General features: G+C 42.9%; 1 protein-coding gene across 6 annotated transcripts in view; it reads left to right on the top strand.

Moving 5' to 3' along the window:
* LOC140409371 (citron Rho-interacting kinase-like) overlaps positions 1-15,248 on the top strand; it is a 334,921-nt gene that overhangs the window by 169,539 nt on the left and 150,134 nt on the right. For all 6 annotated transcript variants that reach the window (XM_072497833.1, XM_072497819.1, XM_072497829.1 and 3 more), the window contains 5 exons: positions 4,892-5,062; positions 5,679-5,732; positions 7,403-7,456; positions 11,680-11,820; positions 14,269-14,394. In XM_072497833.1, coding sequence (XP_072353934.1) covers positions 4,892-5,062; positions 5,679-5,732; positions 7,403-7,456; positions 11,680-11,820; positions 14,269-14,394 — 546 coding nt within the window. The remainder of the gene's footprint in view (positions 1-4,891; positions 5,063-5,678; positions 5,733-7,402; positions 7,457-11,679; positions 11,821-14,268; positions 14,395-15,248) is intronic.

Raw genomic sequence — 15,248 nt, 5'->3', positions numbered from 1 at the left:
CAAAATATGCAAATCTGGATCCCACTCCCTGGGCGTGATCCAGATCACGACATCTCGTGAGACCCTGTTGGATCTCGCGAGGCATAGCAAACCAGGTAAATGTTGGGAGAGATCTCTCGTGAGATTTACCGGCCACGTCGCCTCCTGGGTCAGGCATGGCGTGGCCGTGCCTACTTGTCTGTTGCACTAATGTGCTTGGCACTCGCGTCATTCAGGATGGGTTATTTTTGGAGCCTTCTCCTCTGGTCTATTGTTGAATTGTCCACCACCATTCGTGACTGGATGTGACAGGACTGCAGAGCTTTGATCCGATTCATTGGTTGTGGAATCATTCAGCTCTGCCTGTCGCATGCTGCTTGTAGGTAGTCCTGTTTTGTATCTTCAATTTTAGATATGCCTGTTGCTGCTTTACAAATCCTCATTTAGCCAGGGTTAATCCTCAAGCATGATTATGATAGTGGAGTGAGAGAAATGCCAGGCCATGAGGTTACAGATTCTTTGATTCTTTCGCCAATCACCTTAAATCTCGCTCTCTTGGTTTGCTGACCCCTCTGCCACAGGGAGCAGTTTCCCTCGAGCTACCCAGTCAAGATTGCTCATGATTTTAACCCCAACTTCTCTAATCTATCCATGTAACTGAAGCCCCTCATCTCTGGAACTATTCTCATAAATCTTTTCTGCATCTTCTCCAAAGTCTTTGCATCCTTCCTCAAGTTGGGCTCAGGCAACTTTGCACCCATGCCACTACTCTTCCTTTTATGCAATGGGTCTCAAACTTTGCTGATAAGCCTGTTATCTGACTCCTCATCAGATGTCTCTTGGAAGCTCATGTGCATTACATCAGCTGCAACCCTCTCTATTGCTTCATGTATGATTTACTGTTCACAAATCTGCGCTGACTTTCCTTAATTGATCCACTCTTGTCCCAGTGACTGTAACAGTTTTCCATGCCAATCTTTCATTTCAGTTTACCTGGAACAGACCGGTTCTCCACCCACTGAAATATGGACATACTATTAGGAGCATGAGTAGACTATTCTGGCCCTCAAGCCTGCTCTGCCATTCAATAAGCTCATGGCTAATTGATTCAATGTAAACTCCACATTCCCGCCTCTCCCAGATAACCTTTTACTTCCTTGTTTATCAAGAATCTATCTACATTAAAAAAAAATTGAAGACTCTAGTTAATTGAGGAAGAGAGATCCCAAAGCTCTTAATCCTACAAGAGAAAAAAATACTTAACATCTTGTTTTAAACAAGATTCTCCCACAAGAGGAAGCATCCTTTCCACACCCACCCTGTCAAGACCCCACAGGATGTTTCAATCAAGTTACCTGTTACTTTTCCAAATTCCAGTCGAACTGAGCCTAACCCGTAGCCATCACCCCATGACATTACCACCACTAAATACCCTTCTATCAACATCCTGGGGGTTACCATAGGCCAGAAACTGAACTGGACTAGCCATATAAATACTGTGGCTACAAGAGCTGGTCAGAGGCTAGCGGTCCTGTGGTGAGTAACTCACCTCCTGACTTCCCAAAGCCTGTCCACCATCCACAAGGCATCAGGAGTGTGATGGAATACTCTGCCTTTGCCTGGAAGACTGCACTCCAACAACACTCAAAAAAAAAAAAAAAAAAAAATGGCACCATCCCTGACAAAGCAGCCTGCTTGATTGGCACTCCATCCGCAGCCATTCACTCCCTCCACTATTGATGAACAATGGCAGCAGTGTTTACAATTTACACGATACACTGCAGGAACTCACCTAGGCTCTTTAGGCAGCACCTTCCAAACCCATGACCGTACCTTCTGGATGGAGAAGGGCAGCAGACACATGGAGTGTCTACTGACCGGAAGTTCCACTCCAGATACTCGCCACCTGATTTGGAGCATTATTGCCATTCCTTCACTGTTGCTGGGTCAAAATCCTGGAACTCTCTCCCTAACAATTCTGTGGGTGTACCTACTCCACTTTTGATTTGATTTATTATTGTCACATGTATTAGTATACAATGAAAAGTATTGTTTCTTGCATGCTGTGCAAACAATGCAGACCGTACATAGGGAAGGAAGGAGAGACTGCAGAATATAATGTTACAGTTATAGCAAGGTGTAGAGAAAAGATCAATTTAATACGAGGTAGGTCCATTCAAAAGTCTGATGGCAGTAGAGAAGAAGCTGTTCTTGAGTCGGTTGGTACGTGACCTCAAACTTTGGTATCTTTTTCCTGACGGAAGAAGGTGGAAGAGAGTATGTCCGGGGTGCGTGGGGTCATTAATTATGCTGGCTGCCTTTCTGAGGCAGCGGGAATTATAGATAGAGTCAATGGATGGGAGGCTGGGTTGCGTGATGGACTGGGCTACATTCACGACCTTTTGTAGTTTCCTGTGGTCTTGGGCAGGGCAGGCTCCATACCAAGCTGTGATACAACCAGAAAGAATTCTTTCTATGGTGCATCTGTAGAAGTTGGTGAGGGTCATAGCTGACATGCCAAATTTCCTTAGTCTTCTGAGAAAGTAGAGTCGTTGGTGGGCTTTCTTAACTGTAGTGTCGGCATGGGGGGACCAGGACAGGTTGTTGGTGATCTGTACACCTAAAAACTTGAAGCTCTCGACCCTTTCTACTTCGTTCCCATTGATGTAGACAGGGGCATGTTCTCCACTACGCTTCCTGAAATTGATGACAATCTCCTTCGTTTTGTTGACATTGAGGAAGAGATTATTGTCGTCGCACCAGTTCACCAGATTCTCTCTCATTCCTATACTCTGTCTCGTCATTGTCACATGGACTGCAGCGTACAAGAAGGCAGTTCACCAACACCTCAAGGACAAGTGGGGATGAGCAATTATGCTGGCCTAGCCAGCAATTCCCATATCCCATGAATAAATAAAAAAACAATTTTCCGCAGATACGGTTGTTCGGGATTGCAGTGCATTCCACAGATCGCCACATCCTGCAGTCATGCACACCACCAAATCCTGCCACTTTTGTCCAATTATATTTCTTTAATTAATCAATTAGTTCATAATTTACACAAGTAAAATAATATAAAGTTGCACTCGTGTTGCTTGGAGACGAAGAACCTAAACTCACCAATCACTGGAGGCTGTCAAAAAGTAGAGAAAAGCGGGCATCTCTTTCCCCTTGTGTACCAAATTCCCAACTCCTCTGAGGTTTCAATAGCTAGCTCAACTTTCTACTGCAGTAATTAACTCCTATTGAGGGCAACTACTTCCAGTTAATAACAGACAACTGCCACTTCAGGCAGCTCCCTGTTTAACTAGGCTATTCAACTAACAATGTTTGAAAGTGAGAACCTAACTCTTAATAATAAGTAAAGCTTACTAGAAATTCCCACCTGAACCAAATCCCCAACTTCTCACTCAATCTGTGCCTCGCTCAGGCGTATTCTGGACTTCATGCTTTATGCGTCTTGTTCTCCCTCAGGTCCTTCCTCTATCTCCTGCTGCTGCTCTCATTAGCAGGATCTCGACTTGCTCTTTTACAAGTCCATTCCTAGGACTGGCTTTCTCTCCTGCCCCTCCTCTCACTCTAATTGCTGTCATTCAATCATAGTTCAGTGACTAAGCTTCTCTACTTGATGCTGCTGTCATCATAGAGCTATTAAAGTTAAATCTGGAACTACCTTGAACCAACTCTTCACTCCTCCTCATCAAACACCATGATTTATCTGTATAATTCGTATACAGTATTTGCATGCATGGTCTCTGAATCCAGATGGTTGATAAATACACGTACTGGCATCATGAGCTATGTGATCAGGCCTGAAGTTCTTTTAAAATTTAGTAATGACCATAGAAGTGAAATTGAGGAAGTCGGAAGAACAGGAAAGGCTATTTCTGTATTTCTGCTACCAAGCGTTTTAAAGCCTAAATGACCGCCTCCGTTCAGCAGAATCATTATAATGTTGGATTTTGTGACTCTGGCATAGCTCATCCATGAATCAGCTGTCCTACGCTGATGTTAAAAGCTCCTGGTTCAGAAGTTGTGCTCTTTTGTATTGGACTTGTGTTTAACAAGGTGATACTGGACTTGGTATTACGAAACAGTCAATATAAACCTTCTCCAAATGTATATAACTTTAAAAGGCAGACTCCAAGGTTAAAATTACATACCTTCATAAAATATTATTACCAAAAAAGTATGGGTACTCTGGCCGATCTGCTTTAGGGTGTGCTGATAATTCACATGAAGGTGTAAACCATACTGGGCTTGTACTCTTTGGGTGCTTGGCTTGGGTTATTAACAACGCTTGCAACTAGTCCATTTTTAAAAATACATTCATGGGATGTGGGTGCTATAGGCCAGCATTTATTGCCCATCCCTAATTGCCTTTGAGAAGATGGTGGTGAGCTGCCTTATTGAACTGCTGCAGTCCATGTGCTGTAGGTATTGTACACCTACAGGAGGAAGTTCCAGGGTTTTGACCCAGCGGCAGTGAATGGATAGTGATATATTTCCAAGACATAACGGTGTGTTATGGAGGAGAACTTGGAGGTGGTGGAATTGCCTGCTAGCGTACAAAGATTGCCAATTTAAAGTGATCCATTTTGAACTTCTGATGAGAGCTCACAGACCTGAAACATTAACTCTGTTTCTACCTCTATAGATACTGCCAGATCTGCAAAGCATTTTCTGGTTTTATATCTGACTGCTGCAACTGCAGTATTTTGCTTTCACGTTGAACTTTTCCCCCCTCCTTTTCTAAGGAGCAAGTGTCGTTATTTATTCATTTTGATTCTGTGCTCTTTAATTGGTTATGAAAGCTTCTGTAATTAGCAGTTCATGGAATGGTTTGAGGGTGTCATGCCCCTTCCCACACTCCCATAATGAACCCTACGCTTTCCTCCCCATGTTTAAACAGGAGTTCCATGCTCAAATGGAAGAGATGGAAGTGACTGTACGACAATTGGAGGAGGATCTTGCTGCTGCCCGCCGACGGGCTGACCTCTACGAGTCAGAACTAAGAGATACTCGAATTACAGCAGATGAATATAGACGGAAAGCAGCTGAATCGCAGCAGAAACTACAAAAGGTTGGTCTGAGCATCTACCCCAATAGTGGGTGGGCGGAAGATGGTATGGAATAAGTGTTGAGGTGATGAAACGGAATTTTGCACAACAAGGAGCCTGGGTTGTGGTGAGGTCATGACCTTACCATAAATGGAAGGGATTGTCGCAGTGACAGGATGTACCTTTGACATACTGTTTAATAGTCACATTTGAGTTGGGAGTATCGACATTCCTAGTTGAAATCTAGACACCCAGATTTGCCTGCTTATCATTCTGACTGGGTGGCGTCAGTGAAGCATTCATCATTACAGATGGCAGGTTTGGGTGAAGATGAACTCCTAAGCTCTGTATGCAAAAGGTCTTTCTAATATTCTCTGGAATGCACTCTTGAAGAGAGTGAAGGATGCTTCTCATCCACTATACTTTTGCTTCCAATTTTGGCTATTTGCTTTGTCTTGACAGTCCAGCAATGAATTATGCATTTTGTGTAATGTTGCTTTTATTGATCTTTCTGGAGCAGATTCTACTCTAATGTTTAAGAGTGGATGCAGCACAGTGTGTTTGTGTGTGAGGGGGCACAGTGTCCATATCCTGATTTGATCCAAGTCACTGACATCAAGACTGATCTTCCATTCACAGACCAGAGACCAGGGAAAAGCTGAAGTTGGAGAAGTATATGCCAAACTGGAAAAGGTTTTTAACTTTCTATTAACCTTTCTTCACTAATGTTATTGTATTCAAGTGCATTGTTTGGCCTCTTCCCCCAGCTGGTATAAATGACAGTTGTTTAAATAATTTTATTTTGATTATAAAAGACTATTTTTCAGAGTGTTTTTATGTATATGAGGGACACTCCTAATAGATTTGTATTGACTGGTTGAATTTGGGTTAACTTCAGGAAATCCTCTAAATTAAGCTGTTCTAGAATTGAGTCTGCAGAGATCAAGGAGGGAAGGAGAGAAAGATCTATGGGAGAAAGAGATATGTATGTGTATTATTATGGGCCAGGGTTTAGAGAACATCAAAGTATATCATGGAGTTCACCTGACCCACAACTGAACAGATTTTGGTTATGGGGAGCACAATGGCCCACTTTACAGGTGTGATGCAACAGAGATCGAAAGTATTTTTTAAACAAAAACAATGTTTATTCTATGAATCCAGTTAACATTTCATAAACACACAGTAAACATCTTATCAACTACCAGCACTGATATCCCCCCCCCCCCCCCCCCAAAGATACAGTACTCGATAGGTAACCTGTAGTAACTCTCCTAACAACATCCATAAGTCAAAGACCCTTTTTAACAAAGACAGTAGGTTTGCATTCCTTACAGAAACAGGTATTACTTTGAAATCATCAAGTGATCTGGAGACATTCTTTAGCATGCAGAGAGAAAGACCTAAATACACTTCCTTGATTTGAATGCAGCTCTCCAACTGAAAACAAAACTAAAACTCAGCCAAAAACAGCTTCCAGCTCAAAACGAAAGTAAAAAGCAGAGCCAGAGCCCAGCTCCACCCACACAATGACATCACTGCAACCACTTGAGAAGTCAAATATTTCTTAAAGTGACATTCCCATGACTATGAGTGACTGGAACATGTTGGCGGTAGAGACAATTGGTATAGAACTGAAGGTAAAGGCAAAGTAATGTATTTGCTAAATTATATCCAAAAATTAGAAAGATTTCTACATTAGTATTACAAAAAGGTGTCTGATTGATCAATGTGATATGGAAGTTACTGCAAACTATTTCAGTGCAATGAAAGGCTACTTAAAATATAGCTTAATATTTAAACCTAGAAGTCTGAACTTTTGGTATGTTGTTCAGCTTTGCTGAATGTATTTTCTGAAAATGGATAGTGAGCAATTTGAAGTGCATTCAGTGCTTGGACTGAAAAAATAACATGTTTTGTTGAGTTTCTAACCTGGCAAGTGCTTTGAGGAAACTAGACAAAGTTAAATGTCTTGAAGGGTCAGTTAGCTCAGTTGGCTGAACGGCTGGTTCGTGATGTGGAGCGACGCCAACAACACATATTCAATTTCTGAGGTTATTCATGAAGGTCCTGCCTTCTCACCCTTGCCTCTCACCTGAGGTGTGGTGGCCCTCAGGTTAAATTACCACCAGTCAGCTATCAAAGGGGAGAGCAGCCTGTGGTCCTCGGGTACTGGAGACATTTCCATTTAATCTGGAATTGGACTGAATAAGCATTACTACCCATAATGTGGTTAATAAACTACAGGGGAGTAGTATGTGCAAGGTTAAGCTCAAAGATGTTGGAAAAGACTGAATACACAAATATGTGTGTTTTAAATTATTTCTGACCATAATATTCATGGCCTATTGTTTGTCTTTCAGGTGAATGCAGAACAGCAGAAGAAAATACAGGAATTGCAGGAAAAACTCGCAAAGGTAACACAATTTAATGGCGATGATTTCCCAGGGGAGGGAAGTGTAGTTGATTTTAATAGTGGTAATTTTCATTGGAATGATGCAAATTGTCCCCTAAAATGTCAATATAATTTTCTTCAGGAGGATGGTACTTCGACAGATCCAATGTCTGGAATGCTGGTAGGATAGACTTGTTGAGGGTTGGAAAATGATGACCTGGGTGTTGGTAGACTTGCCACTCACCACATTGAAATGAAATCGTATGACAAAAAATATATGGGATATGCTGAAATTTGTGTTGACAGATATCTGGAAATATTTGTACAGAGGATGATCAACAGATGGAAGGGATGGTTGAAGGCAGGACACTGCATTCATTGAGAAGTGCAGGTTACTGCTTTGGGAAGGTGGTATTTAGGAATGGTGACATGGCGGCACAATGCTTAGCACTGCTGCTTCCCAGCGCCAGGCACCCGGGTTCAATTCCATACTTGGGTGACTGTGGATTTGCATTCTCCCAGTGTATGAGTAGGTTTCCTCTGTGTGCTCTGGTTTCCACCTACAGTCCAAAGATGTGCATGATAAATTGCCCTTAGTAGGGCTGCACGGTGGCACAGTGGTTAGCTCTGCTGCCTCCGGCGCTGAGGGCCCAGGTTTGATCCCAGCCCTGGGTCAATATCCGTGTGGAGTTTGCACATTCTCCATGTGTCTGTGGGGTCTCGCCCCCACAAGCCAAAGATGTGCAGGTTAGGTGGATTGGCCATGTTAAATTGCCCCCTCATTGGAAAAACGTAATTGGGTACTCTAAATTTATATAAATAAATAAATTGCCCTTCGTGTCAAAAAGGTTAGTTGGGAATATTGCGTTACAGGGATAGGGTGGAGAGCTTTGGCTTAGGTAGGGTTCTTTTTCAGACTCAATGGGCTGAATGACCTCCTGCCCTATGGAGGGAGAAAAAGGTGAGGTTAACTGGGCTAAAGGGCCATCTCATTTCCTTACATTATATGATGTAAAACCATTGAACATCTTGTGATGGGATTTGATGCATCCTGCTGTCTGAACCTGTAAACACGATTTGTTGTTGTAATTTAGTGGTCCCTGGAATGAAATACCATAACCGACAACAATGCTTACGTTAACACTGCAATGAAGTTGCTGTGAAAATATCCTTCGCCGCGACACTCCAGCGCTTGTTCGGGTACACTGAGGGAGAATTCAGAATGTTCAATTCACCTAACAAGCACGTCTTTTGGGACTCGTGGGAGGAAACTGGAGCACCCGGAGTAAACCCACGCAGACGTGGGGCGAACGTGCAGACTCCGCACAGACAGTGACCCAAACCGGGAATCGTACCTGGGACCCTGGTGCTGTGAAGCAACAGTGCTAACCACAGTGCTACCGTGCCGCCCAAGTGCTTTAAGCCTAATACATTTTATGCCGAATGTGTCTAACTCTGGAATGTGCAATGCTACCATTCTATCCTTATGGTTACTGTTTTGATTGGGAGTGCAAGAAGACTTTGTCAGTTTTTATTGTTGGCAGCAGAATATTATACCATTAACTCCAATACACATATTTTCACAAACATGAGATCCCAGGGCCTCCAGAGTGGACATAAGATTCCATGGCACTGTGGGAATAAGATTCCATGGCACTGTGGGGATAAGATTCCATGGCACTGTGGAAATAAGATTCCATGGCACTGTGGGGATAAGATTCCATGGCACTGTGGGGATAAGATTCCATGGCACTGTGGGAATACGATTCCACAGCACTGTGGGAATAAGATTCCATGGCACTGTGGGAATAAGATTCCATGGCACTGTGGGAATAAGATTCCATGGCACTGTGGGAATAGGATTCCATAGCACTGTGGGAATAAGATTCCATGGCACTGTGGGAATAAGATTCCATGGCACTGTGGGGATAAGATTCCATGGCACTGTGGGGATAAGATTCCATAGCACTGTGGGAATAAGATTCCAAGGCACTGTGGGAATAAGATTCCATGGCACTGGGAATAAGATTCCATGGCACTGGGGATAAGATTCCATGGCACTGTGGGAATAAGATTCCATGGCACTGTGGGAATAGGATTCCATAGCACTGTGGGAATAAGATTCCATGGCACTGTGGGAATAAGATTCCATGGCACTGTGGGGATAAGATTCCATGGCACTGTGGGGATAAGATTCCATAGCACTGTGGGAATAAGATTCCAAGGCACTGTGGGAATAAGATTCCATGGCACTGGGAATAAGATTCCATGGCACTGGGGATAAGATTCCATGGCACTGTGGGAATAAGATTCCATGGCGCAGTGGGAATAAGATTCCATGGCACTGTGGGAATAAGATTCCATGGCACTGTGGGAATAAGATTCCATAGCACTGTGGGAATAAGATTCCATGGCACTGTGGGGATAAGATTCCATGGCACTGTGGGGATAAGATTCCACAGCACTGTGGGAATAAGATTCCATAGCACTGTGGGGATAAGATTCCATGGCACTGTGGGAATAAGATTCCATGGCACTGTGGGAATAGGATTCCATAGCACTGTGGGAATAAGATTCCATGGCACTGTGGGAATAAGATTCCATGGCACTGTGGGAATAGGATTCCATAGCACTGTGGGAATAAGATTCCATGGCACTGTGGGAATAAGATTCCATGGCACTGTGGGGATAAGATTCCATGGCACTGTGGGGATAAGATTCCATAGCACTGTGGGAATAAGATTCCAAGGCACTGTGGGAATAAGATTCCATGGCACTGGGAATAAGATTCCATGGCACTGGGTATAAGATTCCATGGCACTGTGGGAATAAGATTCCATGGCGCAGTGGGAATAAGATTCCATGGCACTGTGGGAATAAGATTCCATGGCACTGTGGGAATAGGATTCCATAGCACTGTGGGAATAAGATTCCATGGCACTGTGGGGATAAGATTCCATGACACTGTGGGGATAAGATTCCATAGCACTGTGGGAATAAGATTCCAAGGCACTGTGGGAATAAGATTCCATGGCACTGTGGGGATAAGATTCCATGGCACTGTGGGAATAAGATTCCATGGCACTGTGGGAATAAGATTCCATGGCACTGTGGGGATAAGATTCCATGGCATTGTGGGGATAAGATTCCATAGCACTGTGGGAATAAGATTCCAAGGCACTGTGGGAATAAGATTCCATGGCACTGGGAATAAGATTCCATGGCACTGGGGATAAGATTCCATGGCACTGTGGGAATAAGATTCCATGGCGCAGTGGGAATAAGATTCCATGGCACTGTGGGAATAAGATTCCATGGCACTGTGGGAATAGGATTCCATAGCACTGTGGGAATAAGATTCCATGGCACTGTGGGGATAAGATTCCATGACACTGTGGGGATAAGATTCCATAGCACTGTGGGAATAAGATTCCAAGGCACTGTGGGAATAAGATTCCATGGCACTGTGGGGATAAGATTCCATGGCACTGTGGGAATAAGATTCCATAGCACTGTGGGGATAAGATTCCATGGCACTGTGGGAATAAGATTCCATGGCGCAGTGGGAATAAGATTCCATGGCGCAGTGGGAATAAGATGGGAATAAGATTCCATGGCACTGTAGGGAGTTCTTCTGCTGTCCTGACCAACACTTATTCTTTAACTAACATCTTTAAACTATTTTGATTGATAATTTGTCTAACTTTTCTTGTGGGACTTGAATGCATATCGGTTGCTTTATTTCCTACATTACTTGAGTGACTACACTTCAGAAGTACTTTTTAGGGTTCTGCAAAGATTGTGAAAGGCTCAGTATAACTGCAAGTTTGTCTTTCCTTTTTTCTCAATGCAACAACTGAAATAGCTGAGCTACATCTCCTCCATACTTAAAAAACTTTCTGATTGATCCATCCTCACAACCTGATATGATTACTCACTAAATGCCATTATCAGTCACTTTGTTAGAGGACATCAATCCAATGTGACGTTTTAATGCAGTAATAAACGTAAACCATTACACATCAGAAAAACTAACATAAGAACTAGTTAAAACTAGACAATCTAGTTTAGTTCCTGTAAACATTCATGTTCTGGCTGTCTGGGATAGAACTCAAGAGCAAACCCAGTCAAAGTGGCCCACTCAAAACTCAAAGCCTTTTTTATGTCAGGAGACTGTTTTGGTTTAAATATTAAAAATTAATCCTAAACTGACTTTTGCATCATTTTGTTCTATGGCTATTTCAGGCAGTGAAAGCAAGCTCTGAAGCTACAGATCTCCTGCAGAATGTGCGTCAGGCTAAAGAACGCGCAGAGAGAGATGTTGAGAAACTACAGGGTCGTGAGAACTCCGGTGAAAGTATCAGGAAGAAACTGGTGGAGTCTGAGGTGCATTAGAGATTCAATTGCTGAACACAGTTTTTCCGTGCAATATAGTCTTAAGGAGGCTTGCAGTAGTGACCCTACAAGCAAAAACATACTGGTGCACGTCTTTTATGATACGGTGATTAATTTAACTCAGAAGTGCTCGCTCAAGAGCAAACTGCCAGCTATCCCAGACCACTTTCTGGCGCCTCCACTTTTTTTTAGTAATTAGCCACTCAAATGGCAGGGATTTTCACTTTACAGACATTTTTTCATAAATTTAAGAGTAGCCAATTATTTTTCTTTTCCCATTAAGGGGCAATTTAGTGTGTCCAATCCACCTAACCAGCACATATTTGGGTTGTGGGGGCGAAACCCACGACGACATGGGGAGAATGTGCAAACTCCACACGGACAGCGACCCAGGGCCGGTATTCAAACCCTGGTCCTCAGTGCCGCAGGCCCAGTGCTAACCACTGCGCCACATGCTGCCCCACTTCACAAACCTAAACCGCACCAAAGGCATTCCATGATCCATTAACCTCACAGGTTTCTGATCCTCTCCTGTTCCTCCAAACTTCCAACAGGCCCATCAAGTTGGACCTTTTCCCTAGCTATACTTTTCTGACTCCTGAATCCACATCTTTCTCGAGTTTCACTGCTTTACCTCCTCATATCTGTTCTAAGCACAGTATGATCTTGAAACCCACTTATTCTTTCCTTGATAATAAGTTCCAAATAAGTTGTGCAGACTGCCCAAATTCCGACCTGGCTCCCATGCTAGCTGATGTTTAATGCTGCCAGTTTCTGGTGAAAGTAAAATCTGGTTAAGTTACATGGAGATCAGCCATGATCTTATTCAACGGTGCAGCAGACCCGAGGGGCAGAGTGGCCTACTCTTGCTCCTAATTTATAGATTTGTATGTTTTACTTTAATGTCGTTTGCCACAGGCTTCCTCTTATGTGGTCACATGACTTTTGCTGCAGAGCTTCAGCCCTCTCCCTCCAACCCTGGCCTTACTGATCCCGGGCTTTTGTTCTTGATCCTTGGGTTCTATCCAACAGCAGATTTTGGTTTTGCTGCTGATTTTGTTCCTGGCTTTGTTGTGAACTTGCACTGATGTCCTGGGCTCCATCTAGTGGCACAAGTTGATTACTGCAAGTAGTACTGGGACTTCAGCTGCTACCTGTACCGTCTAACGGGAGACGGTGGCATAATTCGTGTCACTGGACTAATAATCCAAAGGCCAAAGCAAATGCTCTGAGGACATGGGTTCAAATCTCACCACAGCAGTATTTCACCATTCAATTAATAAACCTGGAATAAAGCTAGTAACTGTAATGGTGACTATGACAGCTATCATCGACTGTTGTAAAACCCATCTGGTTCACTAAGGAAATCTGCCATTATTACCTGGTCTGGCCTACATGTGACTCCAGACCCACAACAATGTGATTGACTCTTGACTGCCTCTGAAACGGCCAAATAGGCCACTCGGTTCAAAAGAAATTAGGGATGAGCAACAAATATTGGCCTTGCCCACATCCCAGAATGCAATAAGGGGGGGGGGAAACATGGGATCAGCTTCCAAATATATGCTGACGAATGAAACGCCGTCTCATTCTTTTTTAAATATCATCTTGTGTACCTCACCTTCCTATCTCTGTAAACTCCTTCAGTATTATAACTACTACTGAGCTCTCTATCTCTTAGACTCTGGTCCGTGTTGCGTTCCCCCATCTTGTCACCTCGCCATGGAGTTGGAACTTCTGTTGTCTAATGTTTGTGCTCCGGAATTCCCACCCTAAGCTCTATACTAGGAAGGGTTGTATGTTGTACACCTCTGATGGAAAAGAAACACTTTCTTACGTGACAACAATGGCTGAATTTCAAAACTACTTCATAGACTGTGAAGGTGCTTAGGATGTTCCAAGATTGTATAAGGTACAATATAAATAAGCGTTTGTTTATTCTGGTATTAAATTGTTAACTTTTGGACAGGAAGTTAAAATCTTATCAAATTAAATGATTCAGTGTGCTGATAAAACCTCCAAGATCTACCAAAATCTTCCTGTAAGGTTTTCTACTCTTTGGAGATACAGCCATGCTAGAGAATAATGTATTTTTGTTACAAGTCCTTGTTGTTACTGTTTGGGAACCCAACATTTCCACATGTGCACTAAGAACAGACATGACTACAGCTTTGATAAGTGGTGCATCTTTGTAATTGTAGAAGGTTTGTTAACATTACCATCAAGCCACTTAATATAATGTGATGAATCGGCACTTCCTTGGGTTTTAATGTTACTTAGAATTTGCTATACATTTTCTGTTGTCCTCAGTTTTGTAATGTGGATTAAATGTCTGGCAAAAGGCCTATTGGCACAGTCTGTTGGGTAGTAGTATGTTAATATCCTGTTCAACTGTCACTGCTGATCCAGTAGAAATTTCTGCTATGCTGGTAATTGTAGGAACGTCGTAAGTCTCTGGAGAACCAGGTGAAGAGGCTTGAGATGGTGGAGCGCAGAGAAAACAAACTGAAGGAAGATTTGCAGACAAAATCTCAGCAAATCCAGCAAATGGCTCAGAAAATCCTGGTATGTATAAGAAGTTAATGGTAAAGATAATACTAGCAGTGCAAGGGGAAAAATACACCTGGTGGAGGATAATGGGAAGATATTATGTTGTAATGTTTCTCCCCATCTTCCCCAGCCCACACCCCTTCCCAGTTGTGATATTTTTATAGGATAACCCCCGTCGCCTGGCTGAATGCAGGTTACCTATTAACGGTCTTTGCCATGGTATTATTCATGCTGACCAAATGCATGTCATGTGAGAGTGGTCTGGTATTGATTTTTAAATAATTTTCATTCCACCTGTGGCTTCCCACAGCAAAGTTATAGAGAGAGGAGCAAAAACATTGAATTGGTTTCCCCGAACAGGTAATTCAGGCGGTGCTGGTGTGTTGCTTGAGACTGTCATGATACTTGATGCTGTAGTGGTGTATGTTGTTCAGTGTAGTTTTTAGTCCGTCTTTTGATTCTGCTGTCTAGTACTTTGATATGGAGAGTAGCTTGGTATTAGGGGCCATTGTGATTGCTGTAAAACCTGGTTCTGTGTCATTGCTATGCAATCCATTCTCATTAGAAAATTATCAAAAGGTATTGGAGTGTTAGGATAAGTAAAGATAATTTGTGTGGATGTTCATTCTGTGTTAAACTGGGAAAGGTGAATTTGGGGTGGAGATGTGGTGGATGAAGAAGAGATGTAGGTCTAAAAGAAAATAATGCCCCAAACGAACCATGTAACTTGGCCCGCTGAGTTTAACTTATGGAATAGTCTGCCAAGCAGTGCGGTCATTTAGAACACAAAAAAGAGATGAGACTGGTTCCTGAATCAACATTTAAATGCCTTTGGGAAGAAAGAAAATGGACAAATGGTCACAGTGAGC

This window comes from Scyliorhinus torazame, chromosome 1 (genome assembly GCF_047496885.1).
Source record: "Scyliorhinus torazame isolate Kashiwa2021f chromosome 1, sScyTor2.1, whole genome shotgun sequence".
Lineage (NCBI taxonomy): Eukaryota > Metazoa > Chordata > Chondrichthyes > Carcharhiniformes > Scyliorhinidae > Scyliorhinus > Scyliorhinus torazame.
Note: the sequence above shows the minus strand (reverse complement) of the source record. Positions and strands in the feature narration are given on the sequence as shown.